The sequence below is a fragment of the Schistocerca gregaria genome, chromosome X (genome assembly GCF_023897955.1).
Source record: "Schistocerca gregaria isolate iqSchGreg1 chromosome X, iqSchGreg1.2, whole genome shotgun sequence".
NCBI classification, from domain to species: Eukaryota; Metazoa; Arthropoda; class Insecta; order Orthoptera; family Acrididae; genus Schistocerca; species Schistocerca gregaria.
In genome coordinates this window covers 555,112,858-555,136,335 of record NC_064931.1, presented here as the reverse complement: position 1 = coordinate 555,136,335, position 23,478 = coordinate 555,112,858, and the positions used below count along the sequence as shown (strand labels likewise).

At 41.2% G+C, this 23,478-nt stretch overlaps 1 protein-coding gene across 3 annotated transcripts in view; it reads left to right on the top strand.

Annotated features, from left to right (window-relative positions):
* Window positions 1–23,478, top strand: part of LOC126297832 (intermembrane lipid transfer protein VPS13A-like) — a 759,301-nt gene that overhangs the window by 526,369 nt on the left and 209,454 nt on the right. For 2 of the 3 annotated variants that reach the window (XM_049989080.1, XM_049989079.1), the window contains exons 40-45: window positions 10,496–10,638; window positions 10,740–10,891; window positions 11,037–11,239; window positions 11,327–11,447; window positions 11,558–11,773; window positions 13,495–13,710. In XM_049989080.1, coding sequence (XP_049845037.1) covers window positions 10,496–10,638; window positions 10,740–10,891; window positions 11,037–11,239; window positions 11,327–11,447; window positions 11,558–11,773; window positions 13,495–13,710 — 1,051 coding nt within the window. The remainder of the gene's footprint in view (window positions 1–10,495; window positions 10,639–10,739; window positions 10,892–11,036; window positions 11,240–11,326; window positions 11,448–11,557; window positions 11,774–13,494; window positions 13,711–23,478) is intronic. The other variant, XM_049989081.1, reaches the window with a different exon arrangement.

Genomic DNA, 23,478 nt, shown 5'->3' with positions numbered 1-23,478 from the left:
CAGCTAGCTCTTTATTCGCACGAAGTAATGGCCGCTATCGACAGGGGATCTCAAGTTGATTCCGTATTTCTAGATTTCCGGAAAGCTTTTGACACCGTTCCTCACAAGCGACTTCTAATCAAGCTGCGGAGCTATGGGGTATCGTCTCAGTTGTGCGACTGGATTCGTGATTTCCTGTCAGGAAGGTCGCAGTTCGTAGTAATAGACGGAAAATCATCGAGTAAAACTGAAGTGATATCAGGTGTTCCCCAGGGAAGCGTCCTGGGACCTCTACTGTTCCTGATCTATATAAATGACCTGGGTGACAATCTGAGCAGTTCTCTTAGGTTGTTCGCAGATGATGCTGTAATTTACCGTCTAGTAAGGTCATCCGAAGACCAGTATCAGCTGCAAAGCGATTTAGAAAAGATTGCTGTATGGTGTGTCAGGTGGCAGTTGACGCTAAATAACGAAAAGTGTGAGATGATCCACATGAGTTCGAAAAGAAATCCGTTGGAATTCGATTACTCAATAAATAGTACAATTCTCAAGGCTGTCAATTCAACTAAGTGCCTGGGTGTTAAAATTACGAACAACTTCAGTTGGAAGGACCACATAGATAATATTGTCGGGAAGGCGAGCCAAAGGTTGCGTTTCATTGGCAGGACACTTAGAAGATGCAACAAGTCCACTAAAGAGACAGCTTACACTACACTCGTTCGTCCTCTGTTAGAATATTGCTGCGCGGTGTGGGATCCTTACCAGGTGGGATTGACGGAGGACATCGAGAGGGTGCAAAGAAGGGCAGCTCGTTTTGTATTATCGCGTTATAGGGGAGAGAGTGTGGCAGATATGATACACGAGTTGGGATGGAAGTCATTACAGCATAGACGTTTTTCGTCGCGGCGAGAGCTTTTTACGAAATTTCAGTCACCAACTTTCTCTTCCGAATGCGAAAATATTTTGTTGAGCCCAACCTACATAGGTAGGAATGATCATCAAAATAAAATAAGAGAAATCAGAGCTCGAACAGAAAGGTTTAGGTGTTCGTTTTTCCCGCTCGCTGTTCGGGAGTGGAATAGTAGAGAGATAGTATGATTGTGGTTCGATGAACGCTCTGCCAAGCACTTAAATGTGAATTGCAGAGTAGTCATGTAGATGTAGATGTAGATGTAGATGAATGGCGTTTCTGAAGAAGAGAAATTTGTTAACATCGAATATAGATTTATGTATCAGGAAGTCGTTTCTGAAAGTATTTGTTTGGAGTGTAGCCATGTATGGATGTGAAACATGGACGATAACTAGTTTGGACAAGAAGAGAATAGAAGCTTTCGAAATGTGGTGCTACAGAAGAATGCTGGAGATTAGATGGGTAGATCACGTAACTAATGAGGAGGTATTGAACAGGATTGGGGAGAAGAGAAGTTTGTGGCACAATTTGACTAGAAGAAGGGATCTGTTGGTAGGACATGTTTTGAGGCATCAAGGGATCACAAATTTAGCATTGGAGGGCAGCGTGGAGGGTAAAAATCGTAGAGGGAGACCAAGAGATGAATAGACTAAGCAGATTCAGAAGGATGTAGGTTGCAGTAGGTACTGGGAGAAGAAGCAGCTTGCACAGGATAGAGTAGCATGGAGAGCTGCATCAAACCAGTCTCAGGACTGAAGACAACAACAACAACATGAACATAGTATTTTCCAAATAAAATGTTCTCAGGTTTCCAACTACGTCAATTGCTTAAAACTACACAAGCTTTCGGGCAAGCACTCTGTGGCCATTGTCAGGTGTTATGACTGCCAGTGGGCTGTTGGTGCACCCTTATACATGCTAGCTGCTCGCTGTGATGTCACTGGTGCCAGTGACATTGCTATATATGGGCATGTTTCGAGTCAGCATTCGATGAACCCTTTTCGAACGCGCGATCACTGGATCCCACCCAGTGCTGAACTGCAAGCCACCGTCTCTATTCAGGGTGTTTGCGGTAATTTTTATTTCAATAGCGTCCTTTATTAAACTGTCCCAGAAGTCATTAGTACGAGCCACAGCAGAAGTATCGTCAAATTTTATGTTGTGACCGTTTTCTAACTCATACTCAGCTAACGCAGATATCTCTGGATAGCATAGGCGATAATACCTCTCATGTTCTTCCCTGCATTGTTCCACAGTGCACACTGTTTGTCCGATGTACTTCTAGCCACACTGGTCTCAGTAATTGATGGATTTTCATTGGAGGCCTGAAGATTGATTTGATCTTGTGTCTTTTCAACAGGCAGTTTATCTTGCCTGACACAGAGTCACAGAGTGGCAGCAAAGCAAGTTTCTTTTCCTGCTCTTCGTCTGTTGTCTTATTCTGATATTTCCCAGAAATCACTTCTTTCACTTGATAGACACTGTAACTGTTATTCCTGAAAACCTTGTGTAGGTGGCTCAGTTCATGGGGCAGGTTATCATCATCTGATATTATTCTTGCACGATGCACCAATGTTTGTAATACTATGCCCTTCTGTGCTGGATGATGATAGCTGGTGGCATGCAGGGACAGGTCTGTGTGGGTGGATTTTCTGTAGATGCTGTGGCCAAGGCACCCATTTCATTTACGGTGGACGAGCAGATCAAGGAAGTGCAATGCATTATCTTTTTCCACCTCCATGGTGAACTGAATATTACTGTTGATTGTTGAATGCAATTTCGCACCTTCACTGTGGGACATTCTTGTCTGTGAAATAATAAGTGGTGTTGAACAGGCAGTCCACAAGCTCCCACATGAAACAGCGGACGAAATACAGTGAGAAACCAGCTGTATACTGACAAAGACGAAGTTACCAGCATCCAACATGACCAGGGCTGAGCGCAACAGCCTTTGAGCACTACATAATGATGAAAACATGGTGGTACTTCCTGCTGACAAGGTCAGTGCCAGTGTAATTATGGAGTTCGAGGACTATGATACGAAGATTTGTGTGCTACTGAACATAGATACTTATCGGAACCTCCCACGTAACCCGAAATCAAGAATAGTAAGAAAAACATCAGAACTTCTTAAGCGATCTTGAGGGGAAAGACAGTGTGGTTAAGAATCTTCTCCCACAGATGGCTAGACCACCTACTGCTTATAGTTTACCAAAGATACACAAGGACAGGACGCCATATCACCTTATTGTGTCCACAATAGGTTCTCCAACATACAAGCTGGCGAAGTACTTGGCCAAGCTCCTCGCTCCACATGTCGGACACTGCAAACATCATATAAAAAACTCAGCAAACTTTATCAGCAGAATCAACTGTCTACACCTTAGTGAGGATGATATTATGGTCAGTTTTGATGTAGTGGAGCTGTTTACGAATGTGCTTATCCAAGATGCTTTGGACCTAATTTCCCAGTACTTTGTAAGTGACCTGGTCGAGCTATTTAGGCACACTCTTACATCCTCCTATTTCATGTACAACAGCCAGTATTATGATCAGGCAGACATCGTAGCAATGGGTAGTCCGTTGGCTCCAGTTGTTTCAAACCTTTTCATGGAAAATTTTGAGGATATTTTCGTTGATACTGCGCCATTGTAGCCGAAGTGTTTGTTTTGATACGTTGATGGCACGTTCGTCATTTGGCAACAAGGATGCAACAAACCAGATGAGTTTTTGGAACACCTCAATGGCATCAACAGTAATATCCAGTTCACCATGGAGGTGGAGAAAGATAATGCATTGCACTTCCTCGATCTCCTTGTCTACAGTAAATGAAATGGGTGCCTTGGCCACAGCATCTACAGAAAACCCACCCACACAGACCTGTCCCTGCACGCCACCAACCATCATCATCAAGCACAGAAGGACACAGTATTACAAACATTAGTGCATCGTGCAAGAATAATATCAGATGATGATAACCTGCTCCATGAACTGAGACACCTACAAAAGGTTTTCAGGAATAATGGCTACAATGCCCATCAGGTGAAAGAAGTGATTTCTGGGAAATATCAGAATAAGGCCACTGACGAAGAGCAGGAAAAGAATCTTGCTTTGCTGCCATTCTGTGGCTCTGTGTCAGGCAAGATAAGCTGCCTGTTGAAAAGACACAAGATCAAATCAATCTTCAGGCCTCCAACGAAAATCCATCAATTACTGAGACCAGTTAAAAATGCAGTAGGTCTCAGAACACCTGGAGTCTACGAAATACCTTGTGTGTGTGGCTAGAAGTACATCAGACAAACAGTGCGCACTGTGGAACAATGCAGGGAAGAACATGAGAGGTATTATAGCCTATGCTATCCAGAGATATCTGCGTTAGCTGAACATGAATTAGAAAATGGTCACAACACAAAATTTGATGATATCTCTGTTGTGGCACACACTAATGACTTCTGGAACAGTTTAATAAAGGAAACTATTGAAATAAAAATTACCGCAAACACACTGAATAGATATGGTGGTTTCAGCTCAGCGCTGCGTGGGATCCAACGATCGCACGGTTGAAGAGGGCACATCATACGCAGACTCAAAACATGCCCATATATAACAACGTCACTGGCACCAGTGATGTCATAGATGGCAGCTAGCATATATAAGGGCACACCAACAGTCCACTGGCAGTCATAACACCTGACAATGGCCACAGAGTGCTTGGCCGAAAACTCGTGTAGTTTTAAGCAATTGACGCTGTTGGAAACCCGAGAACATTTTATTCAACATTATCACTGTGAGACTCTGCATTCATACAATAGAATTTTCTGTTTTTAAGCAGTGGGTTGTATGTCAAACAATTGCTTAGAATTGACAAAAAGAGTGGACAACTCATCAGAATTACTTCACAAGGGTACCAGGTCATAGGTATAGTGTGATACCAAGTACTAGTCTTATCCAGGTATGAAAATCATAGGACAAATTTTTTAAGGATTTTAGCAAATTTAAATATATTGTCATAGATTTTCCAAACTGGAAACTGCCTAGCTATAAACATAAAATACTCTCAAAAATGGTTGAAATGACTCTGAGCACTATGGGACTTAACTTCTCAGGTCATCAGTCCCCTAGAACTTAGAACTACTTAAACCTAACTAACCTAAGGACATCACACACAACCATGGCTGAGGCAGGGTTCGAACCTGCGACCGTAGCGGTTGCGCGGTTCCTGACTGTAGCGCTTAGAACAGCTCGGCCACTCTGGCCGGCAAAATACTGTCATAAAATATTTTATACTCTGGGCTTCCACTGTGTGGTGTGTGGCAGAGGGTACCTTGTACCACTACTTGTTATCTCCTTTTCTGTTCCACTCACAAAGTTAGCGAGGGAAAAACGACTGTCTGTATGCCTCCATGTGAGCCCTAATTTCTCTTGTCTTCATGATCCTTCCATGCAATATATATATATGTTGGCGGCAGTATAATTGTTCTGCAGCCAGCTTCAAATGCCGGTTCTCTAAATTTTCTCAATAGTGTTTCTTGGAAAGAATGTCACCTTCCCTATAGGGATTCCCGTTTGATTTCACAAAGCATCTTCATAACACTTACATGCTGTTCGAACCTACCAATAACAAACCTATCCACCCTCCGCTGAATTCCTTGTCTCTTTCTTCAATCTGGCCTGGTACGGATCCCAAACACTCAAGCAGTACTCAAGAATAGATGGCACCAGCATCCTATATGCACTGAGCAGTACTCAAGGATAGATCGCACCAGCAACCTATATGCAGTCTCCTTTACAGTCCTAAAATTCCACCAATAAACTGAAGTCAGCCATTTGCCTTTTCTACCACAGTTTGCACACGCTTGTTCCACCTCATATCACATACAATGTTACACCCAGATATTTAAACCACTTGACTGTGCCAAGCTGGATGCTAGTAATACTGTATCCGAACATTACAGGTTTATCTTCCTACTCATCTGATTTAACTTACATTTTTCCACATTTAGGGCTAGCTGTCAATCATCACACCAACTGGAAATTTTGTCTAAGTCCTCTTGTATCCCCCTACAATCACTCAACATCAACTTCAATACTTTACCAAACATTATGGCATGCATCATCAGCAAACAACTGCAGACTGCTGCCCACCATACCCACCAAATCATTTATGTGTATAGAGAACAATGGTGGTCCTATCACACTTCCGTTGGACATTCCTGACAGTACCCTTCTCTCTGATGAACACTCATCATTGAGGACAATATAGCACCTTCATTTACAGCCTGAAATGAGACGCTGTGTCAGATGATTTCCAGAAATCTAGAGATATGGAATCTGCTGTTGCACTTTGTCCATAGTTCCCAGTGTATCATGTGAGGAAAGGGCAATCTGAGTTTCCCATGAGTGATAGTTTCTAATACCATGCTGATTTGTGGATGTAAGCTGCTTAGCCTCAAGGAAGTTTATTATATTGGAACTGAGAATATCTTTAAGGATTCTGCAGCAAACAGCAGTTAGGGATATTGGCCTGTCATTTTGCTGGTCTGTTGTTTTACCCCTCTTATATACTGGAGTCACATGTGCTTTAGTCCAGTTGCTTGGGACTTTATGCTGGGTGAGAGATTCATGATAAATACAAGCTAGGTAAGAGGCCAATGCCACAGAGTACTCCTTGTAAAATTGAACTGGGATTACATCCAGACCTGGTGATATATTTGTTTTTAAATCTTTAAGGTGCTTCTCTACACCAGGCATGCTTTTATTTCTGTCATCCATACAGGAGTCTGTCCGATGGTCCAATGACAGTATACTTGTACAATTCTCATGTGTGAACAGTTTCTCGAATGTGCAATTTAATACTTTGCCTTTCATTTTGCTATCTTCAACTGCCACACCAAACTGGTCAACAAGGGACTGAATGGAAGTCTTGCTTAATGATTTTACATATGATCATAATGTTCTTGGTTTCTCTGCCAGATCTTTTACTAATGTGTGACAGTGGTAGTTGTTGTATGCTTTGTCCATATACCTTTTCAAAGATGCAAAAATCTCTACTAACCTTCACATGTCATTGAACAGGCTGTGGCTAAGCCATGTCTCCGCTATATCCTTTCTTTCAGGACTGCTAGTCCTGCAAGATTCGGAGGAGAGCTTCTGTAAAGTTTGGAAGGTAGGTGACGAGATACTGGCAGAAGTAGAGCTGTGAGTACCGGGCATGAGTCGTGCTTCGGTAGCTCAGATGGTAGAGCACTTGCCCGCGAAAGGCAAAGGTCCCGAGTTCGAGTCTCGGTCGGGCACACAGTTTTAATATGCCAGGAAGTTTCATATCAGCGCACACTCTGCTGCAGAGTGAAAATCTCATTCTGTTCACATGTCATCGATTGTGCATCCTCATTTGAACCTAGAGTGCAACAGTCTCTGCTTCCTCAGCATCTTACAAATTTTGTTGTTGAACCATGGTGGGTCTTTTCCATTCCCTATCCACTTACAAGGCATGTAATTCTCCAGATCATGATCTATAATCTGCTCAAACTTGGCCCATAATTTCTGTTCACCATCTTACTGGTAGTAAGTGATGCCAATTCACTGTCTAAGTAAGATATTAATAACTGCTTATTTTTGCTATCTAGCAGAAACGCTTTCCCAGCCTTCCTGTCAATTTATTAACTTTTGTAATCATAGTTGCTATAATGACATCACGATCACAAATCCATTTCTATACTGACATTGTCAATAAGATCCCGCCTATTTGTAGCTACAAGGTCAAAAATATTTCCATTGTGTATGGGCTGCGAGCTGGCTGCTCAAGACAATTTTCAGAAAAGGCATTCAAAAGTATTTTGTATGTCTATCTTTCTGTACCCCCTGCAACAAATCTACAGACATCCCTGTGTATAATCAGCAGGTTAAAGTCGCGTACAACCAGTATTGCAAGATCTGAGTATTTATGCACAATTGACCGTAGGCTTTCTTTGAATGAGTCTAGAACCACTGCAGTGGAACCAGGTGGCTGGTAAAAACATCCAACAATTAACTTACTTTCACCTGCAGCTACACTCGACCATATGACTTCACCGTCACACTCGTCTTTGACCTCAACAGAGATAATATTTTTGTCACCTGCAATGAAAACTACCTCTCCTATGGCCTCTAATCAGTCTTTCCAATATACATTCTCAGAGCTTTCCACTTCAGCTTTCAGCCGGCTGTCAGTCCCTAAGAATAATTTGAGTGCGAGAACTTTCCTGGAGGACAGTAAATTCGGGAACTTTATTTCAAATACTTTGTCAGTTTGCTGATAAAACTGTGACAGTTGAAGTGTCTTTATTCAGAACACCGTTTGACTTCCCTTTCTGCGAATTGAGTGGCTAGTGCCTAGAGTAAAAAACTCCCATGTGCAATCGACAAGTAATCTGCTAATCGAGTAGTTGCTGCCTTTGTGTAGTGCACCTCTGACCTTTCAAGGGGAGTCCTACAAATCCACATATGATAATGCACTTCTAGAAATCTGCAGCCATGACCATCACAGAATCAGTGAAGCAAACTAAAGCACCCTGTTCAACTCTGGAAACGATGCTGCAAATTCAAGTTCTGCTTGTATCCAGCGGCTGAGGCCAGCAGTCTTCACAACCTCCGCCAGCTGCCTTTACGAACTGATGATTGCCTCAGAAGTCATATTACAGGCGTCACTGGTGCCAACATGAGCCACAACTTGCAGATGACTGCACCCTGTGTGCTTGATAGCCACCAGAAAGGCCACCTCTACACTCTGGCAGAAATACTGAGTGTACATTGGCTACTTGCCTAAGGGGCTCCAGAACGTGCCTATCTTTAGAGCTCCCAGTAACCAGTAATCTCCTCCCCTGTGTACCTGCTCAGACAGTTCTAAAGGAGTGGCCACCTGTCCACTCACAGGATAAGTGGGCAAGGCCATGCAGCCAGTCTCCACATTCTCCCTCTGCCTTGAGTGACTTGAACGCATTACCACTACCTCCCACCCTGTTGTGAGGTTGGATCCACCACATTGTGTGCACTAAGATGTGCCTCAGAAGCAGAGCCACAGACAAAACAAGTCATACTTTAGGTGTCACATGCAATGCATCAGATTCTCTGCCATTGGTACACCCTGAGGCTGCAGTCTGAAGGTGACTGACCGTAGCCAACAGCACATTCAGTTGTTTGCAAACTGCGGCCACCTCCTCCCACATCTGCACACAGCAAGTACACATCCTAGCAAGACTAACTGAAGAAGTGAACTACAAAAGCAGACAATCCTAGATATGGGACTTGCTATCCTCCAAATGTGTCATCAATGGATGCTGATGTGTTAAAGAGCTACGTAGCTGGATGTTCAGTGAGCAACTATTGCACTAAAGACTGAATGAATTTATACTTACATGAACGCAAGATTAACCCTCTTAAACCCAGAAACACACATTAAATTTAATAAATATACTACGTCAAAAACATGGGAAAGAATAAACACTTAACTTACCACTCTGTAGATGCATTTGTATCACAGCTGAGTGCTGGAGCCTGACTGACTGGCTTTCTAAATGAATGGATAGTTGCTTTCAAAACAAAACAATTGAGCAACTAATGCACTACAGACTGAATGAATTTACACTTACAAAAACATGAGATTAACCATCTTAAACAGAGAAACATGCATGAAATTTAATAAATATGCTATGTGGAAAACGCAGAAAAGTATCAACATATACCTTTATGCTCTGTAGATGCACTCATCTTACAGTAGAGTGCTGGAGTCTGACTGGTTGGCTTACCAAATGAATAGATGATTGCTTTCAAAACAAAACAAATGAGCAACTAATGTGCTACAGACTGAATGAATTTACACTTACAAAAATGTGGGATTAGCCCTCTTAAAGAGAGAAACACACACAACATTTATTAAATTTGTTACATGGGAAACGCAGAAAAGGATAAACACTTGAGTTGCCATTCTGTAAACTGCCTTGTGTTAGGAATAATTCCATCAACAGCTGGTAAAATTGTTGTTTTATTGAAACACAACTGACTGCATGATCAGGAACATCAGTGTTAAAAGGTCATAGGTGTAACCATCACTTCTAGTCAAGATATACTGTTCAGTGAATATTGCCTACATTACATTGGGAAACAAAGTGTGACAAAGACATGATCCATTAAAATCATACAAACTGTTTGTGGATAGATCATGTAGTTATAGAGCCATGTTTTAAAATTTACCTGCATTGATGTGATGACAGGGCAGCCTAGTGTTGAGAAGAGTAAAAGTAGTTCGAAAAAGTGACTAAGATGGAGTACGCATGTAGAAAATACTCGCTGAATAGTGTATCTTGCCTCCATGTAAGAATTTAATGTTATACTAAAATTTCATTTATTTGATTCACCAAGAGTTCTATAGATTTTCCAAACAGAATACATTTCCCACAGCTAGAATTATTTCTCTTTCTATTAATATTTGCTGAGTATATTAGTAGCCAGCAAATAGCATACATAGACTCTTGTCTGTCAAACACATTATGTATTGTCAAGACACAGCAATGTTATTATATACTTGAGTGATTCTGTTCTTAATAAAACTGTGTTTCTCATTCCATACAGCTTTGAAGGTGGATTCAGTTACCGACAAAGTGATTCAGGGTCTGAACAAATATTGTTGTCACCAGTTCTCCAGTTTCCTCCAGAATCTGTGACAAACATATACAAGAAAATAACAGAGGAACATCTTGTAATAGATGTAGAAGGTAAAGATATTTTAAATTAATCTGTGTTTTTGAATTAATAAATGCTATGAGGTTGTGATTTATTATAATTATTTAACTTTCTACTGTTTCTGACATTATAGGTTTTGAGAAACTACATATTCTGGCCCCTAAGAGAGATTCAGTTAAGTTACACATGCTCCAGCCTATTAAAAACAACACAAGATATTATATAATTGTTTGTGTGGATGTTCATCAGAGGCACCGTAAGATCACTGTGAGGTCTCCTTTGCAGGTGTGCTATTTTCTGTGAAAACATTAGCATTCTTTAGGCTAAAGGAATGTGGGAATGTGTGGCCTTGTGTATTTTGTAAAAGATGTTAATAAACTGAAAATAACACTGTCTGACACCAGCTACAATTAATATTGATCAATTTCAGATAAAAAATGAAACTTCATATGCAATGGGCTTGTACTATAAGAAATCTGTAGTGGAAAGTATTGGTGTGCAGCATGTAGGGGAAGTTACTAATCCATTTGAAGATTCTATTCGAGTAACAATAATTGAACCAGATGGTGTATTTAATGTTCCACTGTACATAGCATACCACTGCAAACTACATGTTCTTCCTGCATATGTAGAGTAAGTAATGTCCTTAGTGTATGGTACTGTATGCTTGTAAACTATTTCAGGTCCTAATTTACAGACTTTCTTATGTTAATACTTTAGCAGCTATAATGTCAGTGAAGTGGGACTGTGTTGGCAAGAAATGGCATCTGATCTTAATATACCAAAAGATGTGTTTTGCATGCCAAAAGAAGAAAAGGATGTAACAGTATTTTCGCTAAGGGTTTGTATAATTATTTATTCATCAGTTTACTTTTGTAGCTGAGTATTACTGCAATATTGGTATCATAATCTGTAGATTACAGGTATGTATAATGTCATTTTCTTTTTAAGGCCGTGTGCACTGAGGGACAACAGATTAACAGAATCTCACGATCAGTCCCTAACTATTTTATCAGGCTTGTTCCTCCACTTGCGTTATACAACTTTTTGCCATATGCTATTGAAGTAAAGATACCAAGCATTAAGTATGAAGTTCGTATAGAAGCTGGTGAGAAGACCAATGTTTATTTCCTCAATTTGCTGAAGATGCATAAAATTTGTGTGGAGGTGAGTGTTAGTCTACCTTATGGGACACTTATCAGTAATTGAATGCTGATAGAAATAACGATTTGAGTTTTAGTTATTGAATTAACAGTAGTTGTATTGTATTGTATTGAACTGGGGACGCTTTGTCCCCACCACAGCCAGCAGTGGTACACAACCCCAAAACAGGGTACAGCAGTCCACTCACCCCACTGCCACCCCACACCAAACCCTGGCTTATTGTACAGTTCGGCCCCCAGTGGACACCCTCCTCCCCCAGGAATGTCTCACACCAGACGAATGTAACCCCAATGTTTGGGTGGTGGAGTAATTATGGTGTCCGCATACGTGGAGAAAGTGTTTGCGCATCAATCACTGACACTGTGTAACTGAGGCGGAATAGGAGTAACCAGCCTGCGTTTGCTGGGGCAGATGGAAAACCACCATAAAAACCATGCACAGATTGGCCGGCTCATCCGACCTTCACACTAATCAGCTGGGCAGATTCGTGCCGGGGACCAGTATGCCTTCCTGCCCAAAAAGCAAACAGTAGTTATAAAATCTAAATACTCAAGTTAAAAATCTAGTGAAAACTATGACAGGATGTATATTACCCATATTCTTTTTCTTAACCTTTAGCATGGAAAACACAACTGTCTTTATGTTGTGTCATGAAAAAGTATGATCTTTGTTTTATACCTCATATAAAATACTTAATTAATTTTATAACTGCCATCCAGAGCTAACAAATGTTTCAATGTTTTATGTAAAAACATGAGAAACATCATATACAAAGATTTACAAATTATGCCTATCATCAGTGAAGTGTGGCTTCATGACATTTTACCTGTCCATAATACTTTGTACAGACCACAAAAAATAAAATAAAATATTTAAAAAATTGCAACATTCAAATAGGGTGCTACAAAACATCATATTTACTTTGAATAATGGGAAAAAGTGAAGTGGAAAAAGTATCAGTCAGAATACTAAGTGACTAAAGATGTAAAATTTGCTTGAGCACAACTGCATATAAGTATGAGATATATGGCAGTTATACTTTCAGAAAGATATGTTCTAGAGAAGTTAAGCTCCAGAAAATGTGTTAAAGCACTGTAAGATAGTAGGTCCTTGGCTGCAAAGTAAATTATTCCATGACAAGAAAAGAGATTGCATCTTCAGGAAAGGATTAAAAGAACAATATAGAGCACCACAATAAGATAAAATAACATAATATAATCAAATTTGTTAGGCAGTACAAGTATTCACTGTTGATATTTAATAATCAGTATTAACAACTACATAGCTTGCAGAAAGAAACAAAACAGTGTTCACACACATAATTTAAATTTATTTCTTACATTTTAATCATGATTATTAACATCTGTTAAACCTAATATAGAATACATTCAGGTAAATCCTATGGTTATTAATGATGTGGATTCTACACAATCCAAAGTCTACATCAATATGACCAGAAATTTACAGTAATAATGGTTTTAACAAAAATGAAAATTAAAACTTTTCCAAAATGAGTGTATCTGATGAACAGAATATTAAAAGTACAGCTTTAGAATTGTTTCTCAATCCTTGACAATGGAAGACAACATTTTTATAGTGGTATGTTTCAAGCAATTACTAACCTTTCTAATGCTATTTACTGTGGTATATGTTGATTATTTTGCTTCCATTAACTATTGCACTGATAATAAACTTGAACAGTAATACCAGTTTCTAATTGTTAGGTTCCAGTTTATCTTGGGATTCCATGGTCAGGCTCTTTTAGCCTTACAGCTGATTTAGAGGAAAAAACAATAACAATGGCAACAGAGTTTGATACTGAAGGTGGAAATAAGCAATTAGGACTAAACCTGAAGGTAGACAGAAGTGACACCTGTGACATGCTGTTGCATGCACCATATTGGATTATCAATAAAACTGGTCTTCCCCTTCAAATAAAGGTAACTGTACACTTAAATTCTAACTGACAATAAATATTTCATTTTCTTCTATCATAAATTTTCAGATATCATTGGATAGTAATGTAATTTCACATTAATATACATCAAAAACAAATGCTTCACCTTTGAAGAAGCTATTTTACCTAGAAAGTGTCAAACTTTATATCTCATTTGGTTCTCATTATGTTTTTTATTAAAACTTTCACAGATCATACACTGGTTGGTCTTTCCATTTTTCAGACTTTTAATATGAACTTTAACTTTCTCTTTACTTAGTTTATGAATTATATTTACATTTTATTCATAATACACTTCTAGGCATTATTTACACTTTGTTCATAGTACACATTATTTGATTATTTTGATTTCTGTAGGTCCCTATGAAAATCTGTCTCTGGATATATAAGAGTCAAATTTTTACAAATTATTTTTCAGTGCCCAAGTACATTGGTTTTATCAGGCAAATAACAGGAACAGGTAAGCTAATGTACAACATTACATATGAGTTATAATACTTGACTTCTGAATGAATATACAGTTGTAGATACAGATATACATATATTTCAGCTTTAAATTACACTGCAGGTAGACAAAGAATGATGAATAGGCCATAAAACCACAAAAATTGATTTGAACATAATCAGGAGGTATTATGCATTTTGGCTTACAAATTCATCTATACTCTAAGATCCATCTAGAAGGAACTGCCTCAGCTTTTCTTTAAACTTGGGTATGTTTCCAACTAGTTGTTTACCGGCCAATATGGCCAAGCAGTTCTAGGCGCTACAGTCTGCTACAGCGCAACCGCTATGGCCGCAGGTTCGAATCCTGCCTCAGGCATGGATGTGTGTGATGTCCTTAGGTTGGTTAGGTTTAAGTAGCTATAAGTTCTAGGGGGCTGATGACCTCAGAAGTTAAGTCCCATAGTGCTCAGAGCCATTTTTGAGCCAACTAGTTGTTTAATTATTGGTGGAAGGGCGTTAAAAAATCTGAGTTCCACTGTATAAAATTCCATGCTGTACCATGCTCTCTGTTTTTAGACTATTATGAATATCAAGTTCTATTCTGGAGTTATGATTATGGTACAAACTATTGACTTTAAATAAGCTGCTATTTTTGAAACAAAGCACACCAGGGGGAAAATATTTTGAACAGTTTTTGTAAAGATTTGAATATCTCTAAATTGATTTCTGCATGAGTGCCTCAGATGTACTCCACACATAATTCTTATGGCTCACTTCTGGGCATGAAACACTTTTCTTGCTATTGGTTGATTTCCCCAGAATATTACATCTAGGCCATAAGTTGATGGAAATAGCCAAAGTATGCTGTTTTTATTGAAGTCATCTCCCAAATGTCTAATGTTATTCTCAAGGCATATGTTGCTGAGCTTAACCTTTTGCGCAGATCTGAACTATGGTAATGCCACTTAAGTTTGCTGTCTATATGCAGACCCAAGAATTTGAACATAATTTGTTCTTTTTTAGACTGATGTCATATTTGCAAAAGCCTTGTTTATTATCTCATTTGACACATTCCCCAAGGGATTACTAACTGCTGTGGTAGTGTCATCAGTGAGCATGATGATTTTCCCATGTTCTGTGCATAGTGGCAAATCATTCACAAATATTAGAAAAAGAATTGGGCCCAATGCTGAACCTTAAGGTACTCCAGTGGCAATAGAGCCCCAGTCTGGAGACACCTAGCCACCACACAGTCCTTTCATGATTGCTTTCTGCTTTCTGTTGCACAGATATGATTCAAGCCATTTGCCTACTATTCCACTCATTCCTAGGATGTTGGCTTTATTCAGGAGAAAATGGTGACTTACACTGCCAAAAGCTTTTGAGAGGTCACAAAATATTCCAATGGTCAGCATATTATTATTTATGGATTCTAAAATATTGTCAATAATTGCATGTATTGCATCCTCACTTGATCCCCTTTTTGAAAGCCTAACTGACTACTGCTGAGAGTGCTGTATTTACTAAGATGCTCAACCATTCAGTTGTGCATCAATTTCTCTAGTTTCTTAGAAAAAACTTAGAGTAATGAAATGGGTCAGTAATTTGTAACATCAGTCTTTTCTCCCTTTTTATATGTCTTGTTTGTTTACCTTCGTTCCATATTACACAGTTTTGCTTGCTAATATTCATGTTGATGTTTTCACATACAATTCCTTCTACAGCATCATTTTTCATTTTAATAAGATCCTTTGCATTTAGGTGAGCTAATCTTCTATGCCAATCAGATTCTGTGATCATTCCCAAAAAATCTATTCTTCTGTCAACATTTATCTTATACACACCATTAATCAGATCTGCAGTTGCAACTAGTTCCTTATGCTTGTTATAAATATTGCACTGATCACTATTAAATTTAACAAAATTTCCTAGTTCAATAAACCTGCTCACAGAGAGCAAATTTGTAGTTAGTTCTGGAGCACACATAACATTTCTTACAGTAATATCAAAAACGTTCTTCTAGACCACTGTTGTTAAATCAACTTCTCCAGACCACAACAGTGAGATTTCTGTCTGATTTGCAGCCATCATCTTTGGAATGTTAACATCATTCACTTTGTTTTTTATCCATTCTTCATTTGCTGTGAGATGCACACTGGCTCCTAAATCAACATACCACTCACTTCTGTCAAAAGAGCCACTTATAAATACTGCACTGAAAAAATTTGAAGTTTTGTTTTGTCTTGTATCATTTCCACTGTCAGGGCACTTACTTTTAAAATGTCTTGGTTTCGTTCAGTTATAGCAAACAATGTCCTTCCTGTTTTGGTTTCCCAGTGTATTTTCATTTCGGTGAGAAAACTTTGGTTTACTTTTCCGACTTTTGGCCCTAAAAGCACTACCAGTCATGGTGACTTCTTCTTCCATGTCAAGAAGCATACTTTTGATTGCATCCACTGTGATTGGAATTCCTGACTGCTCAATTGCCATTATCATGGGAGAATATTTTTCTGGCAATTATGCTAGCAATAACAAACCAATCCATTCATCATTAATAGAGAAACCTGTTCCATGTATTTTCTGACCATTATCTACTATCTGGTTCACATATCTTGTCATTGAATCAAATTTTTCCAGACATGTTGATATCAGTGTTCTTAATAAATTTATTCTTCTTGCAAAACCAGAGTCATAAAACGTTTAGTTCAGTTTCGTCCACAAGTCCACTGCCATTTTTGCTTCTCTTATGTGCTGCTGGATTTGTGACTGATAGGCTCTTCCGGCATGCTGTGTTATGTTGATACTTGGGGAACTCAAATCGGAATCCCCAGAGGGAAGACGACATCATTTTTGATGAACCTATTGAAACAATTTAGAGAACACCATTCGAAGCTAGCTGTCAACTGATTTATCTGCTGCCAACATACATTTCACATAAGAGAAACGAAGATATGATATGAGAAATTGATTCTCATAAGGAGGCACACAGAGCATTCATTTGCCATCTCTCTATTTGCGAGTGGAACACAACAAGAAATGACTAGTAGTGGTACAGGTTACCCTCCACCATGTCCCCTACGGTGACATTATTATGATTCATGACACTTTTTGCAGTCCCTGACTTGCACAATTCTATGAGTGCCAACTGAAAATAACAATTTCAGTCACTTGTTAAATTTAATGTTCACTTTCTATCAAACAGCACTTTCTGTTGTTAAGACAAATTTGCAATAAATAGCTCTTTCTGGCGCAAGTTATCCAAATGTGATTGGAATTTCCCATGCAAGGAATGCCAAATGGAAGATCCTCTCACTTTACCAAACCTTCTGAATTGTTTCAATCTGGTTAAGGAGACCATAGAAGATGGTGTATGAGTATGATTGGCCTGCTTTTCTATCTGCTGTGATTAAGACAATGCGGCCTGGAAATAGCTTATTGACTCGTCGCATAGGATTTCTTCCTTCCTGTTAGGCCATGAAGCACTCATGGTTGATGACCCTCGCAGAAGCACTAGCTGCCTCATTGGATTCTCAGGAAAGTACTATTCTACACTCTGTGATTTGAAGTGACAATGCGGAAAGCTATATTACTTGGATACCGTTACGATACACTTATTTGTGAAAACATTGTAAACTGGTAATAGTGAAACAATAGTTCACTTACTAATTCAAATCAAAGACTTTTCAATAGCACATTCTTGTGACAGAACTCGCTGGGAAGGCACCCCACATGCAACTGGCGAGTATGGCACACAGTCGAGATTTTGTACTTACAACTGCGAAACATCGTAACTATTCATACAAATTTGTTCGCTTGAATGTGATTCATTTTTTTCTAGAAATGATTGATTTCTTGCATAGTAATATTAGTGTGGGTAAGTGCTTGTATCCGGTAGGCTTCTCCTAATACCTGTAGTGAAAAAGTGGCATTTATTAGTAAAAGGTTATTAAACAAGATCACTTGCTTTGCACCAGAATTGCTGTGATTTCCCCACATAGCCTGTGCTGATATACAGTACCTGTCTTTCTTACTGCTAACCACTGTGCCACTCCTCACCATCTATAGACAGTGACAGATGGTCAGCGGTTATTTTAGCTAGCATGAGAACTGAAAGCTCTGCTACTGCATTCTGCAGTTTGGCTCACTGAGTGCTAAAAATATCTGCAGAAGTGACAGAAAATGAAAGTCTGGAAAATAAGGGAAATAAGACGTTGCTCGAAAATGAGGGTAACTTACATGGCGAAATGACTGACACATTTCAATGCAGTTAATATATAAATGAATCAGTGAGAAGGAAAATGTATCATGTCCCAGAAAGGACACACAAAGTTAGTGTTACGGCAAAATGGGTTTAAGAATGTTGTCATGGAGCTGGAATGTAGCAGTTGTCCCCAGGGTGAAACAATATACACCATTAGAACATGCTGTAGCCATCGTCTGTGATCAATAATCAACGTTGAATCTACAGGGAAGTCCGCCACCGTAGCTGTGTACACTCCGCACCGGCTCATTGTGATTATTGTGCGGGTTCGATACCTGGATGGGTTGGAGATTTTCTCCGCTCAAGGACTGGGTGTTTGTGTTGTCTTCATCATCATTGTTTCGTCCCCATCTTCTCCAGGTCGCCTCAAAAGATTGCCATAGCCGAGTGTCCCAGTCTTCTTTTCATCTGGTGGGAGGGTTCCCCCTATTCCGTCCGTAGGGGATCAATATGCTCGAGGATTGTTCTTCATTTACAGTGTCTCATACCCAGATTGCCACAATGAGCAGGAGGATCTGCAAATAATGAACCTAAATAATTTGCGAAACACATTCTGTACTTCGGGTGGCGGCTGAAAGCTGCATGTGTTGTCCATCAGTAGTGACCAAAAGTCGAGTGTGCCTTTGTGAGCATTGCAAAATATGTAATAAAGAGCCATGCCTTTTAGCCAGTTAATGGCGTTTGTCCTGGTTGATGGAAAGTATACACCATTGGGGCGCAGTATATCATCAGGGAAGAGAGACTCGGGCAATCTCTGCAAGAATAATGCCAGAATCCACTGCGTCAGTCGTCAGCACTCACTGGTTGGGACACAAGTTAGGCAGTGTGCATCCGAGTTAGTGACTGAGCATGTCAGACATAAGGGGGTCATCCATCACATGAATGGAATGTAGCCTCTGACGAGTAGTGAACTTCCCATTCACAACCACGTACCACAACAAACGCACATTCGTAGGTAGAAAAAGCATGTGTACCGCTCGCCACACTTGTTGCAGGCAACTTCAGGATGTCTCTGTGCGACCGTATTGATAGGTTGCTGCTGTTGATAGAGGCGGGAATAGACTTTCATGCTGGGCATCCGTGTCGACAGAAGGTCTGACCATGAGTAACTAAAGTCAATCAAGAACTCTCTGATGTGGGTGAGTTCCGGTGAAATGTGTCCTGCAGAAACCGAGGGATGCAGAGAGTGTGGTGCCACTTCCGCTATCAGGGTGCCCATCAGGGTGGTGTGGGCAGAGGTCCATGTTCGACACATAATGTTGAGATAAAGCAATTACGCACGGCTGTAGACATGAGTTAAACCGATACCACCCGCCTACTGCAGCAGTGTCAGAGTGGCGTATCGGACTTTAAAAACAAAATGTCCATATGCTGCTTGAAATGGCCGCCAAGGGAAGGACATGTGCAAAATAGTTCAGCTTGGAGACAAGACAGGTGTTGACATAACATGTTCTGAGGAGCATATTCATGCGACACAATTTGTTGTCTTGCAGCAGAGCACGTGTCTGGCGTAGGAGCCGGTGGTACATAGCCGCCACCGTGCGGCAAACATTGGTATAGACCTGTACCCCTAAACATTTGAGTTGGGGCACCTTGTCAAAGGGCACCACGTGGGAAAGCCCCCCTCCAACATCCGTGTATTTTGTCTTCTTCATGTTGATGATGCTCCCAGCGACCTCCCCGTACTAGTGTAGCCACTGAAGCCCCATATACATTTCATCCTCTGATCTGGCCAGGAGCACCACGTCAATGGTGAAGGCACCACAATAAAAGGTCATGTCCCGCATGGAAACTCCTGTTAATCGCTGCCGTAGACCATGTAAAGCTGGTTCAAGTGCTGCCGCTAATAATATCTCCAAAAAGTGGCACCCTTGTCACACAGACTGTCCAACAACAATGTCACCAGGCTGGTAACCGTTGACCATAATGCGGGAGCGCACTCTGTGGACCAGTTGAAGGACCACCTGTGCAAACTCTGGAGAGAGGCTCATGTACTCCAAAACTGTGCATAAGAAACCGTGGTCAATGCGGTCAAATACTTGGTCAAAATTGACGGCGACAAGTGTGCCTCATATTTTGCAGGCTGCTGTCAAAGCAATTATGTCACGGTATGCTCTTAACGCTGTAGCTGAACCACCTAAACATGTCTGATCAGTGTGGATGGCTTTCCCGACAGCGGAGTGGAGACGTGCGTAGAGGATGTGGACAAAGATCTTGTATTCGTTGTTGAGGAGACTGAGTGGGCGAAAGTCCTGCCACCTACAACCACCATTTGATTTTGGTACTGGGATCAGGATGCCGTCTGTGAAATCTGTGGGGACAGTGAAATCAGGGTGGATCAGTTCTTGAAACATTAGGAGCCACTTGTCGCACATAAGGTCATAAAAAATGCATTAGAATTCCAGGGGTAAACCATCCTCCCCAGGTGATTTATTCAGTGCTCCACGTTCCAAGGCTGATGTCAGCTCATTGGATGTAATTGGCAACAGCAGAGTATCATTGGGTGCTACGTCCCTATGGGTGGTAAAATAGTGCAACAGCTCGTCATAACCATGAACGTTTCACAGATCTTACGCGTACAAGATCCCATAGTGTTGGCCGAACGTATGCGCCATATCCATTTGCGGCACTGCCCAGCTGCCCTCCTCCGTGTTTACTGCTGTGATGAGCTGACGTTTGCAGTGGAACCTCTCAACCACAATGTGATAGACTGATGCCATTTCGTTGGGGATGCAGCCTTGCACTTATGCACAGATGAATTCTAGCTGCTCTGCCCTGATGCAAGTAGACAAGCTTTGATGCGTTCTATGGTTGTACAGACATCTGATGTTCAGGGGATGGCCATTGTGTCATCAGCTCATGTAATGCTGTATAGTAAAATTCTGATGTTGTCCTTTGCCAGTTCAATCTGTCATGCCTGTAGGCCACTAGGGTCTTTCGGAGTGCAGGTTTGATATGTCCCAGCCACCACAGCAATGTGGAAGCATACATGGGCAGGTGCTTGAAACAGCTAAGCCACGTGTCAGTTATTGCTTGCCGACACACTTCCTCATGAAGGCGGGAGACGTCCAGCATCCACAGGACTCTGCTGCATCTTGTGAGTTGTTGGGGTAGGGTGATAGTGCAGATATATGTGAGATGATCCGTGAAGGCTGTCGGCCAGAGTTCTGCATCACGGGTAACTGTGTGGAGGGTACACAAGACACATATACGGTCCATGTGACTGGTATAGTGGCTGGTAAAGTGCATATATCCACGTTGGTTCTCATGATGTAAGAGCCATGTGTCATGAAGCATGAGGTCACGTATCAGTGCTTGTAGAGCTGGGCATAAGACATATTGCGGTATCTGGTCCTTGGGCTGCAGAACACTGTTAAAATCGCCACCCACTATGTAATAGTCCATATTTCCTTGCAAAAGTGGCGCTACCTCCTCCGAATAGAAGATATAACTGTTATACCGGAGGGAGCATAGACGTTAGCAAGGCAGACAGCGCCAAGAGTGATAGCAATGCATTGCCCGTTAGGCAAGTATTCACGTCCATCGCGTCTATGCCACCTGGGAGAAGGATGGCCGTTCCGCCTGCCATCTGTAGGTGGTGTAGCCATATAGGTTTAAACAAAACTCGAGATGGACCTCCTGGAGAAGGGGATGTCCAAGTCTGCTGCTGTGATCATGTCGTGTAACATTTAGGTCTTGACAGGGGAGTGGACGCCATTGACAAGATTGACACTGACTGTTCCCAAACAGTATGACAGACATATCAAGTGATGGAGGCAGTGTGCTGGTGCAAGCCCACGGTGGTCTCGTACACCACACAGCTATCCAGCCCCATATGATCGCCTGACTGGCAGAGCCCTCCAGGGTCAAAGTCAGCCATGGGCTCTGGTGGAGGTATCGGGTGTACTGTGCATCATCGGCCTCCATATCATATGCCCAATTACGAAGAGAGGATTGTGAGTTCAGTGGTGGCTGGTTGCTTTCATAGGAGCCCACATTTTGGGAGTCGATGCAATGCGCCTCTTCTTGTGTCCTTTAGGGGATTTTTGCTTGCGGGTCTGAGATTTGAAATCCACTGGAGGGTGGGGCTCGAGTGACACGATCTCGGTCATCAGGAATCCCTGTGTCCGATCCTGACAGTGATGGTGGATTGGTACCCGTGAGACCATGGTGGGCAGACGCTGCAGGAAAATCTGCACAGTTTGGCTGTGATGGCGTCGTCATCATTGGCGCTGATTCTCCGACGGAGCTCGCATCGGCTTGAGATGGTAGCAGGTTTTGGTCATCCCTCACAACATGTCGTGCTGCCTCTGCATATGTTAATGGGAAAGAGGCCATCGTGTATCGTTGGGGAAGTTCATTGTGTGGCACTTGAATGAGGTGACACTGCAGACACTCAGTTCTTACATGGCCTTCCTGGCTGCAGCCCGAGCTGGTCCTCGGTTGGCCATCATATATGAGGGTCACTCCAAAAGAAATGCACACTATTTTTGTAAAAAACAGTTTTCATTCTGCATGTGTGAAAGTTTTACAGTGTGTAGATACATTCTTCTCGCTTGTTTTCAAGCTTAGTTCAACCTGTTCCCGTGAGTGGTGCCATCTCAGCATGTCTTCAAGATGGCTGCTACACTTGACGTTCGTCAGAAGCAATGTGCTGCTATAGAAATCCTGTGCTGTGAAAACGGGACAGTGGGAGACATCCACAAGAGGTTGAAAAAGATGTATGGAGATGCTGCTGTTGATCACAGTACAGTTAGTCGCTGGGCAAGCATGTTACGTGATGAAAGTGGGCACAGCAGTATTGAGGATTGTCCTCCCAGTGGCAGGCCTCATACTGCACACACTCCAGACAATGTGCAGAGAGTTAATGAATTGGTGACAGATGCATCACAGTGAATGAATTGTCACGCTATGTTGTGATAGCGGAAGGAAGTGTGTGCAGAATACTGGAAGTGTTGGCGTTAAAAAAGGTTTGTTCCAGGTGGGTTCCCAGGATGTTGATTGTGGCTCACAAAGAAACAATAAAAACAGTATGCAGCAAAC